General features: G+C 35.0%; 1 protein-coding gene across 1 annotated transcript in view; it reads left to right on the top strand.

Annotated features, from left to right (window-relative positions):
- The first annotated feature begins 3225 nt into the window (after positions 1-3225).
- BMP5 (bone morphogenetic protein 5) overlaps positions 3226-24677 on the top strand; it is a 109505-nt gene continuing 88053 nt past the window's right edge. The window contains exon 1 of the mRNA XM_054569503.1: positions 3226-3715. Coding sequence (XP_054425478.1) covers positions 3226-3715 — 490 coding nt within the window. The remainder of the gene's footprint in view (positions 3716-24677) is intronic.

The following is a 24677-nucleotide window of genomic DNA, read 5'->3' as shown; positions in this document are numbered from 1 at the left end:
AAAATTTTAGGGAGGAAAAGGCAAAAATGAACAGAAGAAAATGGCAGTGGAGAAATATTTCTACATGCATCCAGTTGTCTTTGTTCCCCTCCAAAATGTCACGTATGTTAGTACGGACCCGAGTAAAGTAGTTACTTTTTGTGAGTTGAGTTTTTATGAAGAATATTTTTTGAAATGTACTCTTCTTGAAATGTACTTCTCCTTAGAAATAATTCTTGTATTGGCCTGGATGTTTCTCCTGTCTCGCCTTCTTTCTCAGCATATATTTATTCAGTATGTTCAATGACTTCTCCACCTTTTAAGTACATGCTCTGAAATTTGGAATGTTTATACCACTCAGTTGCAATTTGCTCTCATGTACTTTGGTACAAATCTACCTGCAAATCCAAATGATGTGGTAAAATACTTATAATTGAAAATGAATCTGACATTTCGTTTGGTGGTAAGCATTTACTCTTTATTCCTGGCAGTTTGTATCTTCTTTATTTTTTCTTCCTCATTGCACATGTTGATCTTCTTGAAAAATGAATGTTTGCCAAATCTAGTCTGAATTGGAAGGGAAGGTAGTGGGGGTGGGTGTATACTAAAAATTCTGACCAAGATTATTAACATTAATGACTGATTTCCAATATAGAGGTAGGCTATGTGCCTGGTTAAGCAATTAAATTACAGTTCTACTGGTTGATATTATACATCATGCTTTGGGAGTTTTTGAGACTTGTGACACCTAGACTCATTTTTATTTTTCACTGGTATCTTAAGGAAACAAGCAGCCCACATGAAGGATGCTAAGAGTGGATCCTTACTCTAGTGTGGCCAGTTTTTACTTGTAGCTCTGTGCTGTGTTCTAGAGACATGAGTAAATTTATAACCTTGATAAGTTATTTTAAAGTGTAGAGGAAAAACGTTGTGTATTTTATCTGGGATGTGTTTTATAAGTGCAGAGGAGAAACTTTTTGTCTCAAAGTGCTTGATTTGAATTTGCACAAATGACCAAAAAAAATTCTTCATTTGGTTTGGATATGAAAGAAGCAATTTCAAGAATTTTAATGGTTTAAACCATTTCTTCTTGAAATGATATTTCTTCCCTTCCAAAATGTCCTGCTATTCACGTGATATCAATTTTATAAAGGTGCTCTGTTTGTGTCACTATTTGGCTCTACTACTATGGCATCCTACATGGCTATTAATAAAGAGTTTTCAGTGAGGCAAATATTAAACGGCACCATCAAGTTTTAGTGCAGTTAGTTTGTGTAAGAAAAAATGACGTGTACAATAAGATTCTGCAAGCCTTTTCAGTATCTTGCTTTTACCAATAAACTGAAGATTTGTGAGAAATATGGCTTTGATTTAGGCACACACAGGAAATATTTTAAAAGATATTAAACAAGAAACCGGGTGCTTCAAGGCAGAGTAAAGGAAAAACATTAAAATTTCATAATCGTTCTAGAATTTACTTGATAAATCTACACTGGTATCAGAGTACTGTTCCAGACAATGAAAGCACTGTGAGCCCTAAGGTTAAGCAAGAGCTTGTAAGGAGAATTATAGCTGCACAAAAACATTGTAGACTTCCAAATTTTAAAGGCATTAAACATTAAGGATAAACACATACTTTGCTCATTTCCTCGGATTAAGTATGGCATTTTAAAAAGGTGTGCACTTTCCCCATTATACCCATCAAATTTAAAAAGGCAAATTTCAATCTGTATGTAGTGATGAAGAATATTTGACTTGTGTCTATTCACATGGGTTAAAACAAATCAAAGTACTAAGTAAAATTAATGAGAAGTACTACTTAATTTTTAAGTCTGTTTGCATTTCAACTAAAAGGACTTGAAAGTTAAGAATTATGACACTACATCTTAGGGTGTTTGTATTTCAACTGTACTGACTTAATAAGAGAAACATGAATATACTTTCTGCTTAAATTTTTGATATTTAAAGACCATTAAACCTAGGCTTTCTAATTACCATTATTAAATTATTATAACCACTGCTTTGATACCTAAAATATAATTACTGGTGATTAATTTTCTACTGTATTTTATTTTAAAAAGATCTGGCTGTAATTATAAAACACCAAATTAATCTCAATTTACAACTCCTCCTCTTTTTTTAAGAAGTAAACTTTAATAACTTATAAAAGCCAGAAGTAAACTCAAATATAGAACTGAGACATATCATGTTAATTTAGCCACAACCTGAGACTTAATATAGAAGTGTATTAAATATGTACTATTAAAAGAAAGATCTAAAAGAGTACTATATAAAATTAGTTGCAAAATTTTCAATCTGCTGCTTGAAAATTGGCTTTTTCCCCCTGTAGAATTTATATGCCCCATTCATCACTGTTCTGTGTTAGATGTGTGGCTATAAAATTGCGAAAATGGAGGCTTTTCTGGTAGCAAAAGGGTTAAGTTCTTTTTGCTTTACCAGTTTCAAATTACAATGAGAAGCCTCTTCTTTCCCAGCAGGGTTGTGCTTACATTACTCTTTAGATCTCCCTTGAAGAGGGCTGGTATATTTGTGCCTGTTGGAGGTGGAATTAACAGTAAGAAGGAGAAAGGGATTGAATGGACTTACAGGAAGGTTTTCAAGTAAATACAGGGAAACACATTTACTTGAATAGTACAACCTTGAGTCGTATTTTACACTAAGACGACACAAAAGATGTTAAAGTTATCACCAAGCTGCCGGACAAATATATATTCCAACACCAAGGTGCAGATCAGCATAGATCTGTGATTCAGAAATCAGGATTTGTCTTGGAAAGAGCTTCAGGGTTGAGAAGAACTCAAGAGCAAGTGAAGATAACTCTGGGAACTACAGCTTATCAGAAGATCAACTTTCATTAATTCAAATACCAAAGGCTTGATTATCATAAATTCATATAGGAATGCCTAGGTCATCTGATCAAATAATATTAACCATCTTCTGCTACATCAATGCAGCAAAAATTCTTAACAACTGTGGATAATTGGAAATTTGAGTTTCAGCTTTCTTAGAAATAACTACTCTTGACATTTTCCAAAATACTTCAAATAGGACAGGAAAAATCAGTGAGGATGTTGTGTTCAGAAATGTCACTGTCATGAAGAATAGGTAAATTTGTTTTTTCTGCTACTGGGAAATTGTACCTCCTAAGAACTTAGTGTTTTTTTTTTTTTTTTTTTTAAAGAGGACAAGAAGGACTAAAAACATCAACTTTGCTTCTGGACAAAAATGCCTCTGACTGTATTTTTATTTAGGGGTATTGTGGGCTTTCTCTGGAGCTGCTGGGTTCTACTGGGTTATGCAAAAGGAGGTTTGGGAGACAATCATGTTCACTCCAGTTTTATTTATAGAAGACTACGGAACCATGAAAGACGGGAAATACAGAGGGAAATTCTCTCTATCTTGGGTTTGCCTCACAGACCCAGACCATTTTCACCTGGAAAACAAGCTTCCTCTGCACCTCTCTTTATGCTGGACCTATACAATGCTATGGCCAGTGAAGAAAATCCTGAAGAGTCAGAATACTCAGTGAGGGCATCCCTGGCAGGAGAGACCAGAGGAGCAAGAAAGGGATACCCAGCCTCTCCCAATGGGTATCCTCGTCGCATACAGTCATCTCGAACGACTCCCCTGACCACCCAGAGCCCTCCTCTCGCCAGCCTACAGGACACCAACTTTCTGAATGATGCTGACATGGTCATGAGCTTTGTCAACTTAGGTATGTTGTTCGTTTATTTGTTAATCTGTGTTATTACAAAGTGGAAGTTTTTCTAATGGTAAAGTAGCTGCCTGCTAGGTGGTCATGTTTATATAAAGTCATTTTCTATAACTCCCCTCTCCAGCTTCTGTTTCCTTTCTTTCATTGAGGCAATGTAAGATTTTTGCCTTAGGCAACAAAATCATATAGAAATATAAATATGTATATATTTATATTTAATATCAAAAGCTAAACTTAAGCATTTATAGTTGGGGTGGATTTGGGTCTTTTCAGATCTTGTTAAAATATTAACCTTGCTTAATGTATAAATGTATGAATGGACAGGCAATAGTCTTTAAAAAAAGGAGAATTTACGAGGATAGCTATGCTAGGGGCACAAATAATAATAAAAATATTTTCGAAAAGCATTTATAGATGGAAAAGTAAAAGTGACATTCTGAACTATTTTTTCGTTAGTAACTTAGGAAACATATAAGTATATATTTATAGGCTACTTAAAAGCCCTCACTCAGGGGAGGTGACTACTGCAGAAATACTGACATGAAATTAATGAAGATCAAGTAATATTGTAAAAGATGATTATCAAATAGCTTTAGGGAGAGATTCTGAAATTCTCTGAAAAAATATTTTAGAAATGAAGTTTCAATCTGACATTTCCTAATTTAAGTGATTAAAATATACCATATCTATGTGATTTTTTTCAGAAGCAAGAGAACTGTAAATCATGCTATGATGTCTTTACCTATACAAAATTTCTTTTTATTTGAGATAAAAATTAATTGAAATTCTTTAATTAATAATATTATTATAGGGTAATTTTTACAATTATGTTTTACTCATTGCTAATACTTTCATGGCAGTTTTTAAGGATTGGCAATATCAAATAGTAAATTAATGCCTTATGTTTCATCTTGCATTGATATTAAAGAGTTTTCCAATTTAAAATTTTACAAGTGCTATAATTTTCTTTAAATGTTTTAATAGATGATGCAGGTGAAAATTTGCTATTTTCAGACATTCAAAATAATAATATAGAATATATTTATTTTTGAAGACTAAAATGTTATCAACAAATTTAATCAACTTGAAAGAACTGACTTTTTAATAAAAGAACTTCTAAAACTTTGTTTTAAAAATGCAATCTGCTTTGACTTAAAATTGACATTTGATTATATACTTAATTAAAAACTTCCTCACATATCTCAAAAATATTCTTTGAAAAGTCAGATAGCAGCAACTCCTAATAACACATGATGCTTTTATAATATATGTTGCTTAATGTGCTCTGCTCATTTGCTCTCAGCAGTCCTAGCATGAAGGATAAGGTGCATAATAAATCACATATTTCATGTTACTAGAGACAAAGCTCTCATTATTAAGTTTTAATAAGTCATCACTGGTTGCCCTAATTAGGTGTCCTGGACACCTTTTTTTCAACATGTAATTAACAGGTTTCATTTGGAACTTTTAAGCCATTAAAATATAGCTTAATTCTAAATTAGTTTGATTGTTTTTCCTCCAATAAGTAGCATGCAAATGTGGCTTATATTTTTACTTTGTATCAATTTCTAAAGTATATTAAATTATTTAAATAAATTTCAATAATTTTAACAAATATTTCAGTCTAGCATGATTTACATATTTGCAGAATAAATCACTGAAAAAATCAGTTCAGGACATAAAATCTGCCATAGGAAAATGTATTTTATTATATACTTTAAAACACAATAGCTCATTCATGAATCTGTTCTAATATATTTTATTATATTTGAATATTTTGATCATTTAAGAAAGAAGTGTATTTGTTTTTTAGAAAGGAATTAAGTATAATTTTTAAACCTGTATGCCATTACTTTCTATGAATGTACACGGAATAAGAAAACCAAAAACAATAATAAAGGGTTTTATTCAGTGACTTCTGGAACCAATTTTATTATTTAAGAATGAGTATATTTTTAAAATCAATGAAATTTTTGTTATATTGTTTGGCTTAAAATGACAAGTTAGTTCATTAACTATATCATGAAATATAATTATTCATTTTTCTCTAGAGAAACAATTGAATATAAACTTCAGAAAATTTTTTAAATTTATTTTTATTATGCTTGAACTGCTATGTAATGATTTAACCTCAATAATAAACCATGTTGGTGTTTTAAATTTAATGCTCCAACCTAAATATTTCACATTACCTTACTGATAAATTGATTCTGATACTGAGTTTCTCTAGTAGTCTCTAAGGAGGAGTGAACCACAATTTTGTTTTATTATCCTCAGACAATGCCTTCTAATATATCCAACACTTGCAACCTATAATTACTTAGTAAAAAGTTTCTCTGTATTTCTTCCATAGTAAAATAGGTCAAAGCATACTTACAAAAGGTAACACTGTAATATCATCATTAACTGCACTAAGAATTTTGAGTGTGCTTATGTAACATTCAATAGCAAATATTATCTGCAACCTTTTCATGTTCTCATAAAACTCAAGAGAAATTTATTTTATTTTTTAGTATCTTAAAAGATATGCATATGATGGGGACTAAGGGCAAATGATCAAATTAGCAATGGGCAAGGAATTTGTATTGAGGAAGTCACCTGGATATTTAAATATGTGGAAAGTATCTGTTGACATTTCCCATAAGAAGATAAATGATATAAAAGGGACCTAGTGACACCCTTTTTATTAATGCATGCATGTGTCATTTCAAGTCAAATAATAGATTTTCTATAATACTTGTCATTCAGAAAGATATTTTTTCCAGTGTAAGCTTTGCTCAAGAGCAATCAAACTTAATTTTATTTAACTCTGAATTCTATTTAACAAAATATCTATTTTTTTAAATTTCACATGAGGATAATTGTTTTGTCTATAAGTGAAAAACAGTTTAGGATTCACTAAATAAAAAAATAAAGTGTAAATAAATTGTGTTAGGGTCAATAAAAACAACTGTGAAAACTAAACACTTTATTTTGATCTTTAATTTTTTTTGTGATTTATTTTGAAGAAACAAATACTAATTATAATTGTGTGAAGAGAAACTTTCTACTCCATTATTCTTAGACCAACTTTCGTCACTTTCAGAGAATCTAGCTTTTACAGGTTGAATTCTTTGATTTGTCCTGAAAACTATTGAGTATCAGTGGGATTTTGTCTTAGTTAATGATACAATATTTTGTTAGAAACAAGAATATTTATAAAAAATTTGTTCTTTTTTAGCCATCTTTTTAAAAAAATATTGAGTTCTATATACCTATGCATATAAAATGAATAACTAGGTAATTTGCTTCCAAAACTTAAGCATATCTCCTGTTTATATAAACATAAACATGTAGTGCATGTCTAAGATCTTTTGGTTAGAAACCAATATTTGATTACTTGTTGAAAGTATAATTAAAATGACAAAATGGTTTAGAGGAATTACAAAAAAAACAGTAAATACAGGAAATTTATGTTCACATTATACTTAGCCTACATATAATTTTCTGATAATGAAGAGCTTTGGGTTAATTAATGATTTTTGACTTGCTGAAATACTTCTTAGATTATATTTCAAGAATATATATTAACTCTCAAACAGAAAAATATATAAATATAGTATTTAAATTTATTAATTTTATATATATATTTATATATTATTTAGCATGCTAAGATATGAAATAGAAAAAACTGCTTTCAGAACTTTAAATTAGACCCTTCTCATCTTACTTCCTCAAATCATTAAACTCTTCTGGTACTAGAAGAAAAAAAAAATCTTATGTACTTGACTGAAAGATTCGAAAGACATCATTGATATTTATAGTTGTTTTTGGCTGATTCAAGTGCTCAGTGGAGGGGAATTTATATACAGATCTACCTAAAGATGCCTATCTATGTAATCTCTCCAACAGGGTTATTAACACTCATGTAACATAAACATACCCATAAACACATGCAAGATTTTTTTTTTTTAAGGGAGGAGAAATGAGATGAGAGGAAAGATGATCTAAATCCATTATTGTACCTATTCGTGGATTATGTCTGGAATCACAAATGCTAATATTGGGCAAAAATATCATTCTTGAAAACTCTTAACTTTTTTATTGAATTTATTGTGGTGACATTGGTTAGGGGAGTAAAACTCTTAACTTCTGAAAAGAGATGTTGCTGTGGATGGAGAGCTTTTTCTCTCTTCTTCAGCAACCCTTTGCATTCATAAATGTGACCAAAGGGGTCCTTCTTTCCCTGCAAAGCTATTTTCTTGCTCAATGATGGGCATGGCTGCAGAGATACTTATCATTATCATTTAAGTAAAAGTTATTTTGAAAGCTTTAATGGTCACTTACAAATAGCCAATTTTAAAAGTTTAGTAAGTTAAGAGCTGGAAATAGGAAGGTCTGATAACACCCTCTAGGAAGGCTGGGGACTGCCTCACCCACCACCTCCGATTTCTACCCTGTCATTCTTCCATTTTCTAAAATATCTGCCTCCCTCTCTCCTTTCCCTTTGCCCCTCTCTCCCTTTTTTGGCCTTTCCTCTTTAGTTCTGTGGTCTCCCCTGCCTCCGGCTCTCTGGCACCCTTTTTCTTACTGCCCTCACCCTTCCTGGGGTCTGCCTTTGGTCCTGGTTTCTTCATAGCCGGAGGCTTAGATTAGCTGAAAATCAATTAGTTCCAGCGGGATCATTTAGGTACAGTGTCCTTTTTTCTCTTTAGTTGAGGAGGAAAAGGTTATGATGTGCCAATTACAGCCTCCACCCATGGGGAGAAAAGCTCCCCAGGGCACCAGGACTGCTCTGGCGGTTGCCATCCCTTGCAATTGTTGCCGGTACCCTCCCATTCTTCTTTGCCTCCTCACCTCTCCCTGATGCTCCCACTGACAGAATTTAATTGTTTTTGCCTTTACTATTTTATAACATACATTAAAATTGAAAAGAGGAACCTTAAGGGAAAGTAAAAAGAAAAGGGAAAAATAAAACATTGAACAAAAATCACAAAACAAAAACTCTAATCCAAAATCGGATTTTCTTTTAGATTATAAAAACACTTTTGCTTATATTATTTTTATTTAATATTTGTGTCACTTCTGTGAAGACATTTCCTTTTCTTAAGTTGAGAGGAGATGATGAGAGAGGACAAAGAGATCAAGAGTAACAGGTATGGCCCAATGAGAATGAGGTGGAGAAATAAATAGAATATTTTTTTAAAAGGCCTTTAAAGAAAGAAAATGAACAGAATGAGTCATTAGAGGCCGGTCTTTGGGTGTGCAGGTGGAGGGTGGGTTGGGAAATCCTCAGTCTACCTCACACTGACACAGCAGCTAATTCAACATCCCGGCAACATCAGCTCCAGGGGGAAACCTTTTCATCCTTCCCCACTAAAATACCGAAGTGGGGAAAAGAAAGGGGGGCTCTCAGTGTCTGTGTACAGGGAGCACACAGATGGGCTACTCACATGTACAGTCATAAATAATGTAGTAGCTCAGCTTGAAAAAACCACAGGTTAAAGGAAGAGGCTTTCCTGACTCACAGAGAAGGGCTGAGATCAGAGGAGCCACTGGAAGGGTCGGCTTGAAACAATGAATCCCTTGTTCTAAGCAATGTTTATGAGTGCTTCTTTGCACCTTAAGTTCATATTTTATTGGCTCAGCTGTGGGGTTTCCCCATTTGCTCATCTCTTAAAATAATACCCTTGGCCAAGATATTCTTTAAAAAACACAAGTCAGCTCTGACAACTGGCTCATTTATTTGTTGGGAAAAGTGATTCGTTTGGATTTTGATGTCAGATTTGGATATTTAAGATTCAGTTACGGATCTTAACGTTATGACAGCGAGATAAAAATACTAGTGGGAGTATTCACCTGCCTTTTTAGAGATGTTTACAAGAATTGGCGTAACCACATGGTGACCCTTTTTATGTCTTGTCTAAATGGTTGTGGTAAATCATAATCTACAAAGATAGAAACACAATCAATTGAACTGTAGAATATTAAAGTGTACAATATTAAAATGAGAAAAAAAATCATTTGTCGATTAGTAAGAAGGATTGTCGGTGGTTTAGGAAGGAAAGAAAACAACAAACCTTCATTACTAGAGACAATGCATATCCTGTACTTGCAAGCGGTGAATTACATAAATATTACATAAAACTCAGAAGCCAAGACCTTATATAATATTGAATAGCTTGGTATAAATATTAAACTAGGGTATGTGTTATTTTATGATGTCTAAGACAATGAAGATCTCTGTCTTTACAATGATGTGTTCTTTCATTTTTCTTTTCCTAAACAATGGAGTTATTTGTGCTTGCTTTAGAAGAAACAACTGTGTATTTTAAAAGTGAATAAATCTAGTTAGATTATCTCTTAGATATAGTGTTTATTTACCTTCTCCCTGGAAGCAAATAATGTTTTTTTTCTGTTCCTGTTGTTGGACAACTTTCCTAGAGTTTTTAGGAATAAAGAAAAATAGTTTTAAAAAGTTATGATTAACAGATATAAACCTCATTTAGATTTTAAGATTATGTGACATGTCAAAATCAAAAGGTTTGTTAACATTTATAAATGCCTTTAGCTATTCTTATGTTGATCATGATATGAGAAATTCAATATTATTTGTTTGGCACAGATTCTCTGTTCTTAATGTGACTGTTATTAGCCTTTCAATATTGGAGACACAGAATATTTTCAGAATCTTAAGTCCATGCCATAATACTGCTCAGGTAGATGTAATGGCTTTCCTTTCTGTGCTTCCATCACAAAAACAGAGTAGCATAGAAGCCAGAATGGCTGAATTGGAATCCCTTATTCTATAATTTCTAGCAGTGTGACCTCTGACAAGTTACCTAAATTTTCTCTGTGCCTCTGGTTCCTTACCTAAAAAGTGCCAGTAATAATAGCACCTTCTACCTTGAGTGTTGAAACGATTCAGTGAGTTAATATGCACCCATTTTTAACAACAGTATTTGGAACAGAGCGAGACCTCAGTAAAGGGCTGTTATTGTTAGTGGAGTTGCATTTGTTTCCAACATCTGTACCATATTTGCAGGAGTAGCTAAATAATTTGTGAAGCCCAATGCAAAATGAAAATGGGGGACTCCTTGCTGAAAAATTATCAATATTTCTGAGGTGATGGCAGCAGAGCAGTAGACCAAGCATGGGAGCTTTGAGTGCAGGGCTCTGTGTAACTGCATAGGTCACATGCTGGTGAAGCTAGTCCTGAAGTTCAATTACATGTTATGAGGGCAGGAACGATGACCTGTTCATCCTTTTTAATCCCCAGTGGTGTATTAGGGTCCTAGAAGGAAAGAGACAGCATAAGTAAAATGAATCATTTGTGGAAGTTTTAACTAATGTAATTTTAAAATGCTGCGGGCAGGGCGTTTTTTTTTTTTTTTTTTTTTTCTTTTTAAACAAAACAGGATAATGCAGCACCTGGACAGAAGGGAAGACTTCCTTCACTACTCCTGGGCACAGGGCATAAAACTCAGAGGAGTGTTTTCTGAGGAAGGTAGCTTGGCAGGAACGTGGTCTTTCTGAGAGAGATGCCATTTAGCCAACCCCTGACACTCAGCAGGGAGGGAGATTGAGGTATAAATACCTAGACCATACTTTTTTGTCATGTTTCCTATTGGAGAGTGGATCTTGATACGCAAACTGAAGATATTTGGCACAAATACATAAATAAATATTTGCTATGTAGTCAATGAGTGTTCTAGAATCATTTCAATTTCAGTATAAGTTACTCATATGTTAACTTTTGTTCTGATTCATTTACAAAATTCCAGAGATAATCATAAGTTAATGTGAGAGTTAATTCATGAGTTGTTGAAAGAAAGTGACAAAAATGAACATGGCACGTGAAAAAAAAACATGTTAAATTGCATTGTATGTGGATCAGTAATTTCATGGGATATGTTAAAACTATTTTAGATCAAACTGAACTTTAAAACAAAAACAAAAACCCAGGGAAAAGTAGCACTCTCAGATTACAATACAAACAGTAGACTGCAATTGCCAATCAAAAAACTCAGTATGGAAATTACTAGAGTGTATGCAAATATGTAGAGCAAATACAAAGAGCAATATATTTTCTTTAATCTTTAGACCTGTTCATTCTCAATCTGGTATCATTCTTCCTGAGATGACCCATGACTATCTTTTAAAGGTTTTGGAATTGAGTGGAATCATATGATATTCTCCAAAGTTAATGTCGCAAGCAGAAATAATGTTACGATGAGGTAAATTGAGATTATGATCTTTATTCTTGCTACTTTTCCTCTCCTCTGGCAGAGTTGTACATCTGGTGTGATGTACAGAGGCAGAATTTGATGGAGGAGCAGGTATGTCTGCTATTTAGCTCTCATAAATAATCAGCCACCAAGCCTGGAGGCCAGACCCTTACCCATGCCTTTTAATCATAGACAGCATTGAATAGAACAGCTCCTTCCCAGTATAGTCCGTGTTCTCTTTCAAAGTCACTAAGGATGGTAATTTTGAACTGATTTTCCTTCTATAATTATCAAAGGCAGAAGAAAAGATCATTAAACTTGGAAACTGTCTGGGCTTTTCTGCAAATAACCTTGATACAGGCCCCTAAAACTTGCTTAGTGAGGAAGAAGTGAAGGTCATTAAATAACCTTTATGGTTAATTTTTTTAGTAGAAAACATTTTTTTGCTTTTCATTTTCAAATTACGGGTGACATACAAAATTAGATTAGTTTAAGGTGTACAACATAGTGATAAGACATTTATATAACTTATGAAATACAGGTAATTACCCCAATAAATCTAGTACCCATCTGACATCATACATAATTATTATGATATTATTAACCATATCCCTGGTGCTGTATCCTCATGACTATTTTGTAACTACTGATTTGTACTTTTAATGACTTCACCTTTTTCTCCCATCCCCTACCCTCCTCCCATCTGGCACCTGGCAAATTATTCTCTGTATCCGTGAGTCTGTTTCTGTACTGTTTGTTTGTTTGTTTTAGATTCTACATATAAGTGAAATCATCTGGTATTTGTCTTTGTCAGTCTTATTTCACTTAGCATAATACCCTTTATGTCCATCCGTGTTTTTGCAAATGGCAATAGTTCATTTTTTCTTCGTTTTTTTAAATTTTATTTTAATTTATTTTTTCAAATACATTTGTCTCTGCCTCCCCCCCACCACTTTCCCTTGCCCCCTCCCTTCTTCCCTCCCTCAGCTCTTCCCCTTTGGTTTTGTCCATGAGTCCTTGCTATATGTTCCTTGACTTTCCCCTTTCCTTCCCTTTCCCTGCCCCCCCCCCCTTCTCTCTTGTCTCTGTTGATTTCTTTTCCTTTCAGTGTTGCTGGTCTTATTTTCCTTGCATCTTTGTATTGTTGGTTAGGTTCTGATTATAGGTGAGATCCTATGGTATTTGTCTTTCACCCCCTGGCTTATTTCACTTAGCATAATGCTCTCGAGTTCCATCCATGCTGTCGCGAAGTTTAGTAGTTCTTTTTTTCTTTCTGCTGCGTAGTATTCCATTGTGTATATGTACCATAATTTTTTGATCCAATCATCTACTGATGGGCATTTAGGTTGCTTCCAACACTTGGCTATTGTCAATTGTGCTGCTATGAACATTGGGGTGCATAGGTTCTTTTGTATTGGCGTTTTGGTGTTCTTAGGGTATAGTCCCAGCAGGGGAATCACTGGATCAAAAGGCAGTTCCATTTTCAGCTTTTTGAGGAAATTCCACACTGCTTTCCACAGTGGCTGCACCAGTCTGCATTCCCACCAACAGTGGACTAGGGTTCCCTTTTCTCCACAGCCTCGCCAGCACCTGTTGTTTGTGGATCTGTTTATGATGGCCATTCTGACCGGTGTGAGGTGATACCTCATGGTGGTTTTGATCTGCATTTCTCTGATGGCTAGTGATGCAGAGCATCCTTTCAAATGCCTCTGGGCCCTCTGTATCTCCTCCTTAGAAAAGCATCTGCCCAGGTCCTTTGCCCATTTTTTGATTGGATTGTTTGTTTTCTTGGAGTGGAGTCGAGTGAGTTCTTTCTATATCTTGGAGATCAGATCTCTATCTGATGTATCATTAGCGAATATATTTTCCCATAGGGTTGGCTCCCTTTTCATTTTGCTGATGTTTTCTTTAGCCGTGCAGAAGCTTCTTATTTTGATGAGGTCCCACTTGTTTATTCTTTCCTTTATGTCCCTTGCTTTAGGAGACATATCAGTGAAAAAGTTGCTGCGTGGGATATCTGAGAGTTTCCTGCCAATGTTCTCCTCAAGGACTTTTATGGTCTTTCTTTTTTAATATTAATTAATTTATTTTTCCAAATACTTTTGTCTCTACCTTCCCCCCATCACTTTCCCCTGCCCCCTCCCCCCTCTCGCTCCCTCAGTCCTTCCCCACTTTGGTTTTGTCCATGAGTCCTTGCTATATGTTCCTTGACTTGCCCCTTCCCTTCCTCTTCTCCCGCCCAATAGTTCATTTTTTATGGCTGAATCATATTCCATTGTAAATATGCACTGCTCCTTCTTTATCCATTCATCTGTTGATGGACACTTAGGTTGCTTCCATATCTTGCCTAAATAATGATGCAGTAAACATGGAGATATATACTTATATATTTTCAGTTAATGTTTTGTTATTTCTTTAAATGAATACCCAGAAGTGGAGTTGTTGGGCCGTTCTGTGCCTCTTGTTACATACAGCCTTTGTTTTAAAGTCTATTTTGTCTGGTATAAGTATTGTCATCCCAGCTTTTTTTGTTTGTTTCTGTTTTCATGAAATATCTTTTTCCATCCCTTTTCTTCCAGCCTGTGTGTCTCTTTGATCTGAAGTGAGTCTCTTGCAGGTAGCACATGTATGGGTCTTGTTTTCTTATCTCTTCGACAACCCTATATTCTTTGATTGAAGCATTTAAACAATTTACATGTAAAGTAACTATTGATAGTATGTAGTTATTGCCATTTTATTACATATTTTTGATTTTCTTCTTCTGAAAGAAGTTCCCTTAACATTTCTTGTAATATTGGTTTGGTGGTGATGAACTCCTCAGCGTTTTCTTAGCTGGGAAGCTCTTTTTCTGTCCTTCAGTGCTAAATGATAGCCTTGTCTTGTAGATTAATATTGTGTGTAGATCTTTGCTTTTTATCACTTTTAATATTTTGTGCCAGTCTCTTCTGGCCTACAGAGTTTCTGTTGAGAAATCAGTTGACACTCTTACGGGAGCTCCCTTGTGGGTAACTAACTGCTTTTATCTTGCCAGTTTTAAGATCCTCACTTTGTCTTTAATCTTTAGCATTTTAAATATGATGTTTCTTGATGTGGGTCTCTTTGAATTTATCTTGTTTAGAATCTGTCCTTTCTGGACTTGTATGTCTGTTTCCTTCACCAGGTTTAGAAAATTTTCTGTCATTTTTTTCAAATAAGTTATCAGTCCCTTGCTCTCTCTTTTCTCTTTCTGGTACTCCCATTAAGCATGGCATTAAACCATGCTGGTTTGCTTATTGTTGTCCCAAAGGCCGCTTAAACTATCTTCATTTTTCAAAATTATTTTGCTCTTATAATTAGGTATTTTCTACTTTCCACTCTTCCAAATTGCTGATATGATCCTCTGCTTTATCAACTGTACTGTTGATTCCCCATAATGTATTCTTTATTACAGTTATTGTATCTTCATTTCTGATTTTTTATGGTTCCATGGTTTTTTTATGCTGTTGAAAGTTCTCACTATGTTATACCTTGAGAATCCTTATGACTATTTTTTGAACTCTGTATCTGGTAGTATGCTTGCAACCATTTAATTTTGTTCTTTTTCTGAATATTTCTCCTGTTCTTTCATTTGGGAACAATTTCTTTATTTCCTCCTGTTGGCTGCTTCCCTGTGCTTGTTTCTATGTGTTTTGTGGAGCTGCTATGTCTCCCAGTCTTGGTAGAGTGGACTTATGTAGTAGGTATACTCTAAGGCCCAGTGGCATTGCTTCCCATCACTTGAGCTGGTTGCTCATGGTGCATCCTCTGTGTGGGCTGTGTGCACACTCCTATTGTTGTAGAGTCTTGATTGCTATTGGCATGTCACTGGGAGGGACTGATACCTTGCCCCCTGGGCCAATACGCTGGGAGAATCAGCTGTAACTACAGCAGAGGAACTGCTGTTCAGGGGTTGACTCCAGAGCAGGAATCCCTTCAGTGGGACTTTGGTGCGTACCATTCACCCCTTGAGCATGTTGTTTGTAGAGGTGGTTGAGTGGTGTTTTGATGTGGTCTGAAGCTATCCACCAGGTACACTGGCTCTGAAACCTCCTGGGAAGTATAGGCCGAGGTCAGCTCTGGCTGTGCTCTGCTCAGGGCCACCTGGCATGAGCTATATAGAGAGTGATCTGCAGATGGCTGGTGGCTTAGAAGTGCCCAGGAGAGACGAAGCTGCAAACTAAACCTAGCTGTTGCTAGTACCAGGCCTGGGGCCACTTATCAAGGGGTATAAGGTATGAAGAGGCCAGATTGCTGCTTGTTGGAGAGATAATTGGAAAATCCGAAGTGTGAGCCAAGAGAGTCCATTTTTATGGGAAAGCCTTGGGTGGGTCCCCAAGCTGGGTGAGGTATGGTCTCAAGGAATCATCAGGGTGGGACTAACAGTGTTAGCCAGGTTGATGGAGATACATATATGATGCCAGACTGCACCCAGGGGGAGGGCTCAGCAAAGGAACAATGTTCTCTGCTGTCACTCCTTAGAGAAACCTGCAGCTACAGCCTTCATTTTGAAACTAGGCATTTCGGTTCCTTTTCATATGCCCCTGGCACCTTTCAAGCTGCTCCTCCAGCACTGGAGCTCAGAGGTAGTGTGTCTGGGTAAATCAGAATGAGGGCCCAGGCAACCCTGGAACTCTAGAGGCCCTCCATCTCACTCAGCCACAATTTTTGCTGATTTTCACAGCCAAAAGTTATAGGGACTTCTCTTCCTGTCACTGGAACCCTGGGCTGGGGGTTCTGATGTGGGGTTAGGACCCATGGCTCCTCTGGGGAGATCTCCACAGCAGAGGTATCCCTGTGGGTGTGAGACTGGCCCCTTTCACTTCTTCACCTCTCCTACAAGTTTTAGCATGGCTTCTTCTGTATATTCTTAGTTATAAGACTTTTGTTCAGCTAGGTTTCAGGAAGTTCTGAATGGTTGTTCTGTAGTTTAATTGTAATTTTGATGTGATTGTAGGAGATTCTGAGTACCACATTCACCTTCACCATCATCTTGAATGAAAGTTTCTATGGTTAATGTATTGTAGATGTTTTCTTTGCTCAGAGATAGAGGGATTTTTAAAAATTTAATTAGAGTTGACATACAACATTATCTTAGTTTCAGGTGTACAGCATAGTGATTCAATATTTTTTATACATTGTTAAGTGATCACCACTATCTCTACTTATTTGTCGCCACATGTTTATTACAATATTATTGACTATATTTACTATTTTGTACATATTCATGATTCATTTAGTTTATAACCGAAAATTTGTAGCTCTTAATCCCCTTTATTTATTTCACCCATCCCCACCTTCTCCCCTCTGGGAGGATCAATTCATTCTCTGTATCTCTATAAGTCTGTTTTTAAATCTCCAAATATAAATGAATCATACTGTAATTGCTTTCTCTGCCTGACTGATTTCCCTTAGAATAATACCCTCTAGGTCCTTCTATGTTGTTGCAAGTGGTAAGGTGTCATTCATATTTACCGACTGATGGACACTTTTGTTTCTTCCATATCATGGCATTGTAAATAACACTGCAGTGAACATAGAGGTATCTATTTGAATTAGTGATTTTGATTTCTTTAGATAAATACCCAGAACTAGAATTGCTGGATCATATGTTAGTACCATTTTTAATTTTTTGAGAAATTGTATTACTATTTTCCATAGTGACTACCCATGTACATTTTCACCAATAATGTACTCCTTTCTCCACATTCTCACCAGCACTTGCTTTTCGTTGTCTTTTTAGTAACAGCCATTTTGACAGGTGTGAGGGTATACCTCCTTGTTTTTTATTGTATTTTTTCCATTACCATTTATTTCCCTTATATCACCCACCCCCAGCAATCACCACACTGTTGTCCATGTCCATGAGTCCTTTTTCCTTTTTGCTTGATCCTTCCAACCTCTAACCTCTATCTCTATAGCTGTCATTCTGCTCTCTATCTATGAATCTGCCTCTATTTTGTTTGTTAATTCAGTTTGTTCATTAGATTCTCCATATGGGTGCAATAATATGGTATTGTCTTTCTCTGACTGGCTCATTTCACTTAGAATAATGTTCTCCAGGCCTATCAATGCTATCAGAAAGAGTAAAAAGTTTTTTTTATAGCTGAGTAGTATTCCATTGTATAAATGTTTCATAGTTGTTTTATCCACTCATCTACTGATGGACACTTGGGCTGCTTCCATAGTTTGGCAATAGTAAATAATACTGAAATGAACATGGGGTGCTTATGTTCTTTTGAATTAGTGTTTTGGTTTTCTTTGCATATATTCCCATAAGTGTGATTGCTGGGTTAAAAGCACCCCATTGAATGGGAGAACATATTTGCCGATACATCTGATAAGTGGTTAATATCCAAAATTTATAAAAAACATATAAAACTCAACACCAAAAAACCAACACCACCACATAAACAGTCCAATTAAAAAATGGGCAAAGAACCTGAACAGGTACTTCTCTGAAAAGGGCATACAGATGACCAATATACATATGAAAAGATGTTCAATGTTGCTAATCATCAAAGATGCAAATTAAAACCACAGTGAAATATCATCTCACACCCATCAGAATGGCCATCATTAATAAATCAACAAACAACAAGTGCTGGTGAGGTGTGAAAAAGGGGGACACTTTTGCATTGTTGGCAGAAATGCAGATTGGTGCAGCCACTGTGGATAGCAGTGTGAAGATAATTAAAAAAATTTAATATGGATCCAGTTGTTTTGATTTGCATTTCCCTGATGATTAGTGACATTGACCATCTCTTCTTGTGCCTTTTGGTTATCTTTATATCTACTTTTTAAAAAAATGTTTATTTAGCCCTGGCCAGTGCAGCTCACTTGGTTGGAGCATCTTCCCCATAGCCTGAAGGTTCACAGGTTTTATTCTCAATCAGGGCACATACCCAGGTTGTGGGTTTGACCCCTGGTCTGGGCTTGTATGAGAAGGCAACCAATAGATGTTTCTTTCTCACATCAATGTCTCTCTCTCTCTCTCTCTCTCTCCCGCTCCCTCACCCCCCTTCCTTTTTCTCTGAAAGCAATGAAAAACTTCTTCTCAGGTGAGGATTAAAAAAAAGTCTATTTAGGCTTTCTGCCCATTTTTAAATCATATTGTTTTTTGATGTTAAGTTGTTTGAGTTTATATATTTTGATCTACTCCTTATTTAATATAGCATTTGCATATATCTTCTCCCATTCAGTAGGTTGCCTTTCATTTTGTTTCCTTCACTATGTAAAAACTCTTTAATTTGACCTAGTACCATTTGTTTATTTTTGCTTTTGTTGCCCTTGCCTTAGGAGACACATCCAAAAACAAACAAAAATATTGCTAAAGCCAGTGTCTAAGAATTTACTGCCTATGTTTTCTTCTAGAAGTTTTATAGTTTTGGGTCTTATACTTCATTCCTTAATCCATTATGAGTTTATTTTTGTATATGGTGCAGGAAAGTGGTCCAGTTTTATTCATTTGCATGTAGCTGTCTGGTTTTCCCAGCATTTTTTATTTAAAAGACTGTATTTTCCCCATTGTACATTTGTGCCTTCTTTGTCATAGGTTAGTTGGCCATATAAACATGGGTTTATTTCTGGCCTCTCTATTCTGTTCCATTGATCTGTGTTTTTATGCCAGTACCACACTATTTTGATTACTGTAGCTTTTCAATATATTTTGAAATAAGGTAGTGTGATACCTCCAGCTTTGTTCTTCCTTCTCAAAATTGCTTTGGCTATTTGGGTTCTTTTGGGTTCCATATAAATTTTAAGATTATTTGTTCTAGTTCTGTGAAAAAGACCATTGGAATTTTGATAGGGATTTCACTGGATCTGTAGATTGCTTGAGGACAGGCTACCCTGCCCAATAGTGAAAAGCTCAAAAAGCTTTTCCTCTAAGATGAAGAACAAGCCAAGGATGCTCTTGCCACTTTTATTCAACATAGCATTGGAAATCCTGGCCAGAAAATTGGACAACAAAAGTAATAAAAAGCATCGAAATTGGAAATAAAGAAGTAAAGCTGTCATTATTTGCAGATGACATGGCACAACTCTCTATATAGGAAACCCTAAAGACTCCACCAAAAAAATCTATTAGAAATAATAAGTTCAGTAAAATTGCAGTATATAAAATTAATGCACAGAAATCTGTTATATTTCTGTATATTATTAATGAACTATCACAGAGAGAAAAGAAAACAATTCCATTTCCAATTGCATAAAAAAGAATAAAACATTTAGGAATAAGTCTAAAAGAAGGTAAAAATCTGTACACTAAAAATCTAAGAGGAGGAATTACTTGGTTCTTTAACCATCTCAGTAAGGTTTAATTGTAAGGACTTTGGTGTCATAGTGGTTTGAATACCAGCTTTGCATAACAGCTGCATATTATCTAATAAATTATTTCACTTTATTGAAACTGTTTCCTCATCTATAAGGTAGAGATTATAATAGAGAATTGTTGTTAGGGTTTAAGTAAGTATATAGGCTTTTAAATCTACATGAGAAAGTGCTCACTTAATGGTTTCCATGGCCACTATAACTACTTCTACCAGAGCTGAATCTATGGCATTCTAATATTAGAGGAGAACGATCCCCAGTCCACTAGACTTTGTTAAATAAGTCCCTTTTCTAATATTGTGGAACAATATACACATGACTTTTTCTTTATCCAAAAGAAAATGAACCCTTAGATTTTGTTGACTGTTTCTTCAAGTTGGATTGTTGATTAGACTGTATTTCCTCATCTGGGTGTCCTGGAAAAGGTCAGTCTACAACGGAGCCTTCAGGCAACTGTGGGGCTTCCCTTTGAGCACCCAAAGGCAACATTTTCTGTGATGTGCTGCTGAAAGGTGCTATTCATATTACATTTGGTCAGATTCCTAGAACAAACTCATGGTTTTACTTTAGTTCCAGATATTACCAATTCCATTTCCTTGCTTGTTATAGTGAAGGAAACTGATTGCAGGCCAAAGTAATAATATACAATTAGAAAATATTTGGTTGTGAAGACCTGGGCACTCTCAAAATGACCCTTTGAATGAAGGGAAAACACTGTTGAAGAGTTTTAATACTTATTTTCATAAGCCAACTTGTTTATTTTTAGTTTTAATTTTTTTAAAAGTTGATTCATGATGAAAATCTTGTTGAGTAAACTCCTGATCTTTCAATGGGAGAGCCAGTCTGTTCAAACAATCATTCAGTCTGAAGGCTTTTGTATTATATGTAACTCAAATCATATTTAAATTTATGATTTTCTAAATTGAAGCTATTCTTATGACTATTGGTATCATTATTCTAATTCTGTTTCTGTTTAACACCATTGAACCTTAAGTTCTTTGACTTTCCTAGACTGTTTGGGCTGGGTTTTCTTTTCTTTTTTTACGATGATAAATGTATTTATTACTTTTATTGAATTGCTTTCTGTTATAATATTTTGGAGCAGTATGATAATTATAGATTTGATCCAAAAAGTCACACAAAAGGTCAAACATGCACTGTGGACATCTTCTATTTATAATATTCATATTGTGAAGTATTTACTTTTGATATTTTATAATATATTGAGTAGGAATACATGGATTTATTGGTTTTTAATTATTTGATAACATGCTGAAAAAGACAAGTCATTAGGATGATCTTTGCTAAATATTTAATCATGATGAGTAAAGTTCATATGATATGGATTCCAGCTGCATATATTAACATATTCAAATCAACACGTAAGATTTTATTTTTCATACTGCTGTGTCAAAACAATTATTCTACAGTTATCTACTTTGAAGAAGAATTTATCAGAATTAAGTGAAATATTATCTTTTGTGTGTATGTGATACATTTAAAGAATATGATTGTCAAGTACATACAATTTTAAACTATAGTATTCGTGTAGCTATATCAATCAAAGCAACAATAAAAACAATATGTATAATGCCTGTGCCAGAAACTGGACTAAGTGATTTGAATGCATGATTTAAATTAATTTGAATCTCAACTGTATGGGTAAACATTTTTCAATTTCCATTTTATTAATGTGAAAATTCAGGCTTTATCAGAGGTTAAATAACTTACAAATGTCACCCAGTTGATATATGGCAGAATCAGTTCTGGATCTTTGGTCTGTCTGGATATAGATTTGTTCATTGCCACTACTCTTTAACTTTGTAATCCACTTTTGGAAAATATTTTAAAATGTGCAACTTTTTAAAAATTTAATCTTTATTTTTTTCATTACCATTTAGTCCCCTTATACCTCCCTCCCTGTAACAATCACCACCCTGTTGTCCATGCCCATGAGTCCTTTTTCCTCTTTGCTCAATCCCTCCACCCCTAACTTCCCCCTCCAACTAGTGATTAATACTTTTTGAAAGCATCTTTATGTGCATTACATGCTTTTGTCTATAGTATTGCAGTTTATTGCACTCCAGGAGGTAGATATGATTCCACAATATACATCTGTGGATACTGGAAGTCTGAAAGGTTATTCATTCAGTCATTTGATAAATACAAGCTGATTACCTACTATTGGGCCAGGCACTGTGCGAAAGACTGTGCCTGTTTTGCTGCCAAAATTATAGGGCTAGAAGAGCCAGGCCTAGGCCCAGAACCCCTGATTCTTGTGCCAGGATTTTTTTGCTCAACGTCACATACTTTGCAGAAATCACATGAAAATTCCAGCACCAAATAAAATTAAAAGTACTAACAAACATTATATAAAAGAATGTGTTCTTTTGTTATTTAAATAACCAGGTAGAATTAAAATTAACCTCCTATGTATAGAGAAAATAGTTTAAACCTCCCTCCCTTTAAAGGAAAAGAAAAAATCCTGTTACCAGTAAATAGAACCTAAGGAAGCCTTTTAATCCAAAGGACATAGAGCAAAAGTAGAACCCAGCTTCAGCAAACCTTAGGGCCTCTGTCAGAAATCTGCTTGTGTAGCTGTAGGGCCTTAATAATATGGAAACTCCAGTGATTTTAAAGGAAATATCTAAAAAGAAGGTTTCTGTTGCCTACTGCACATTCCAGAGCATAAGTGTGGCTTAAACACTCATTATTTATTTGTGTTGTACTCAGGAAATAAGGGTAAAAGGTCATACATTTTTCAAAATTAAGTTGTTTGATCTGTCTAAATATTGACCCCTGACCCTTTCTTCCTTCTTCAATTGTGTGCTAACAAGGTTGTGTTCAGGGTTTACTTTGTTGCTGTGCACACTGAACTTGATGTGAATACAGGTTATAATAAGAGTTAATAGAGAAACATTTATAATGTGGAAAATAATGGAGAATTCCAAGAATTAACATAAAGACCTCTTTGATACATTGCTTTGAATCTACTCAGGATATTAGGCAGTAAGCAATTATTGCTTTAAGTTGATTGTTGAGAAAAATTAACCAGTATTTTACAACTGCTTTATTTTTTACCAAAGATCTATTGTGATTGTGAAATGAATATTGCAGCAAAATGTGGATCTAAGTACTCTGGTCTATCACCGCAGTTATTGGTGTTTACTTATCAATTCATATCAGGAAAACACCAGATTATCAAAGTCAACTAATAAAAGTAGAGGAATTTAAGACCTGTAATGATTGCTCTACTGCAAATTCAATCTCTTCCATTGGCAGCATGTATTCAGTGCTTATGAAGTACAAGACAGTGTGCAAACAGCATTTCAAGGGCAAAGTTATTTAATTCTCAACAAGTTATCCACTTTATAGATGAGCAAAGTAAGATGCAGAGATGTAGGTGATTTCGGCTCGTGAGAGGAAGAGCTGGGTTCAGAGTCCAGTCTAGTTGCTGCTGTGCTATGAAGTCTTTGTAAATGCTATTGGGAAAGTTGTCACTGGGACATAGTTTGAACTTTTCGTAAAGTTCTATGTAGTTTACTAACATTTCATGTTTTGGATTTGGAATATTTTCACCTCATCAGTAATGTCTTGTGTTTTAGGGAAATATCCCTACCAGTGGGTTCACCAAGAGTCTTATACTTGGAGTTGAGCTCCTACAAGCCTTCTGAATTGGGCTGCAGTGGCTTTTTGAAGAAGGCAAATTCAATACTCACAACGCAGAGGAAAAGAAGCACTTGGCAGACACTAAGGGTATTGCGTGCAACCTAATTGGTCATTACAGAGGAATTTAAAGGAGATCTGTATTGACTTTTATCTTAAAAGACTGGGCATGAACAGGAGTAACATTTGGCAAAAAAGAAAAGAGAAAGAATATTGAAATTGCGAACAAGTAAAAGGCCTCAAAAGCAGTGATTGGAGATTGGAACAAACTAATAATGAGTTCATTTAGGTGCTGGAAAACTACTAACATGTTGGCCAGTACAGAAGGCCACACAAGCAGACAGAGCTGCTCTGCAGTTAAATATAAGTCCTTGGCCGAATTTTTCTGACCCAACCCTGAACTAACCAGTGAATCTCCTGAGAAACCTGCTAAAGTGGAAGTTTGGGCTGCAGGGCCATCTATAACCTACAAGTTAGAAATTCCTGCTTCTTCAGATACAAACTCTGGCAGATAGCCTCTGCTTCATCTTGCTAGTTATGGCTGAAATCTCCTCTGTGTTCTACATAACATTGAACACTCCACATTTAATGCACATCTCTTGATTTGTAGCAGCTACAGTACTAATCTCTTGCATGTGTAAAATGAGTTCCTTTCACATAGCTCACTCTTTGCCCCTATGCCACACAAACTAAATATATTAGTTCTGTTCCTTCAGTATCTTATGAATTGAAGGCTAAGGCCT

The sequence above is a fragment of the Pteronotus mesoamericanus genome, unplaced genomic scaffold (genome assembly GCF_021234165.1).
Source record: "Pteronotus mesoamericanus isolate MK-2021 breed Mesoamerican mustached bat unplaced genomic scaffold, CSHL_Meso_final contig_20, whole genome shotgun sequence".
Taxonomy (NCBI): domain Eukaryota; kingdom Metazoa; phylum Chordata; class Mammalia; order Chiroptera; family Mormoopidae; genus Pteronotus; species Pteronotus mesoamericanus.
The sequence above is the reverse complement of the archived record's forward strand: the minus strand, read 5'-3'. Positions and strand labels throughout refer to the sequence as shown.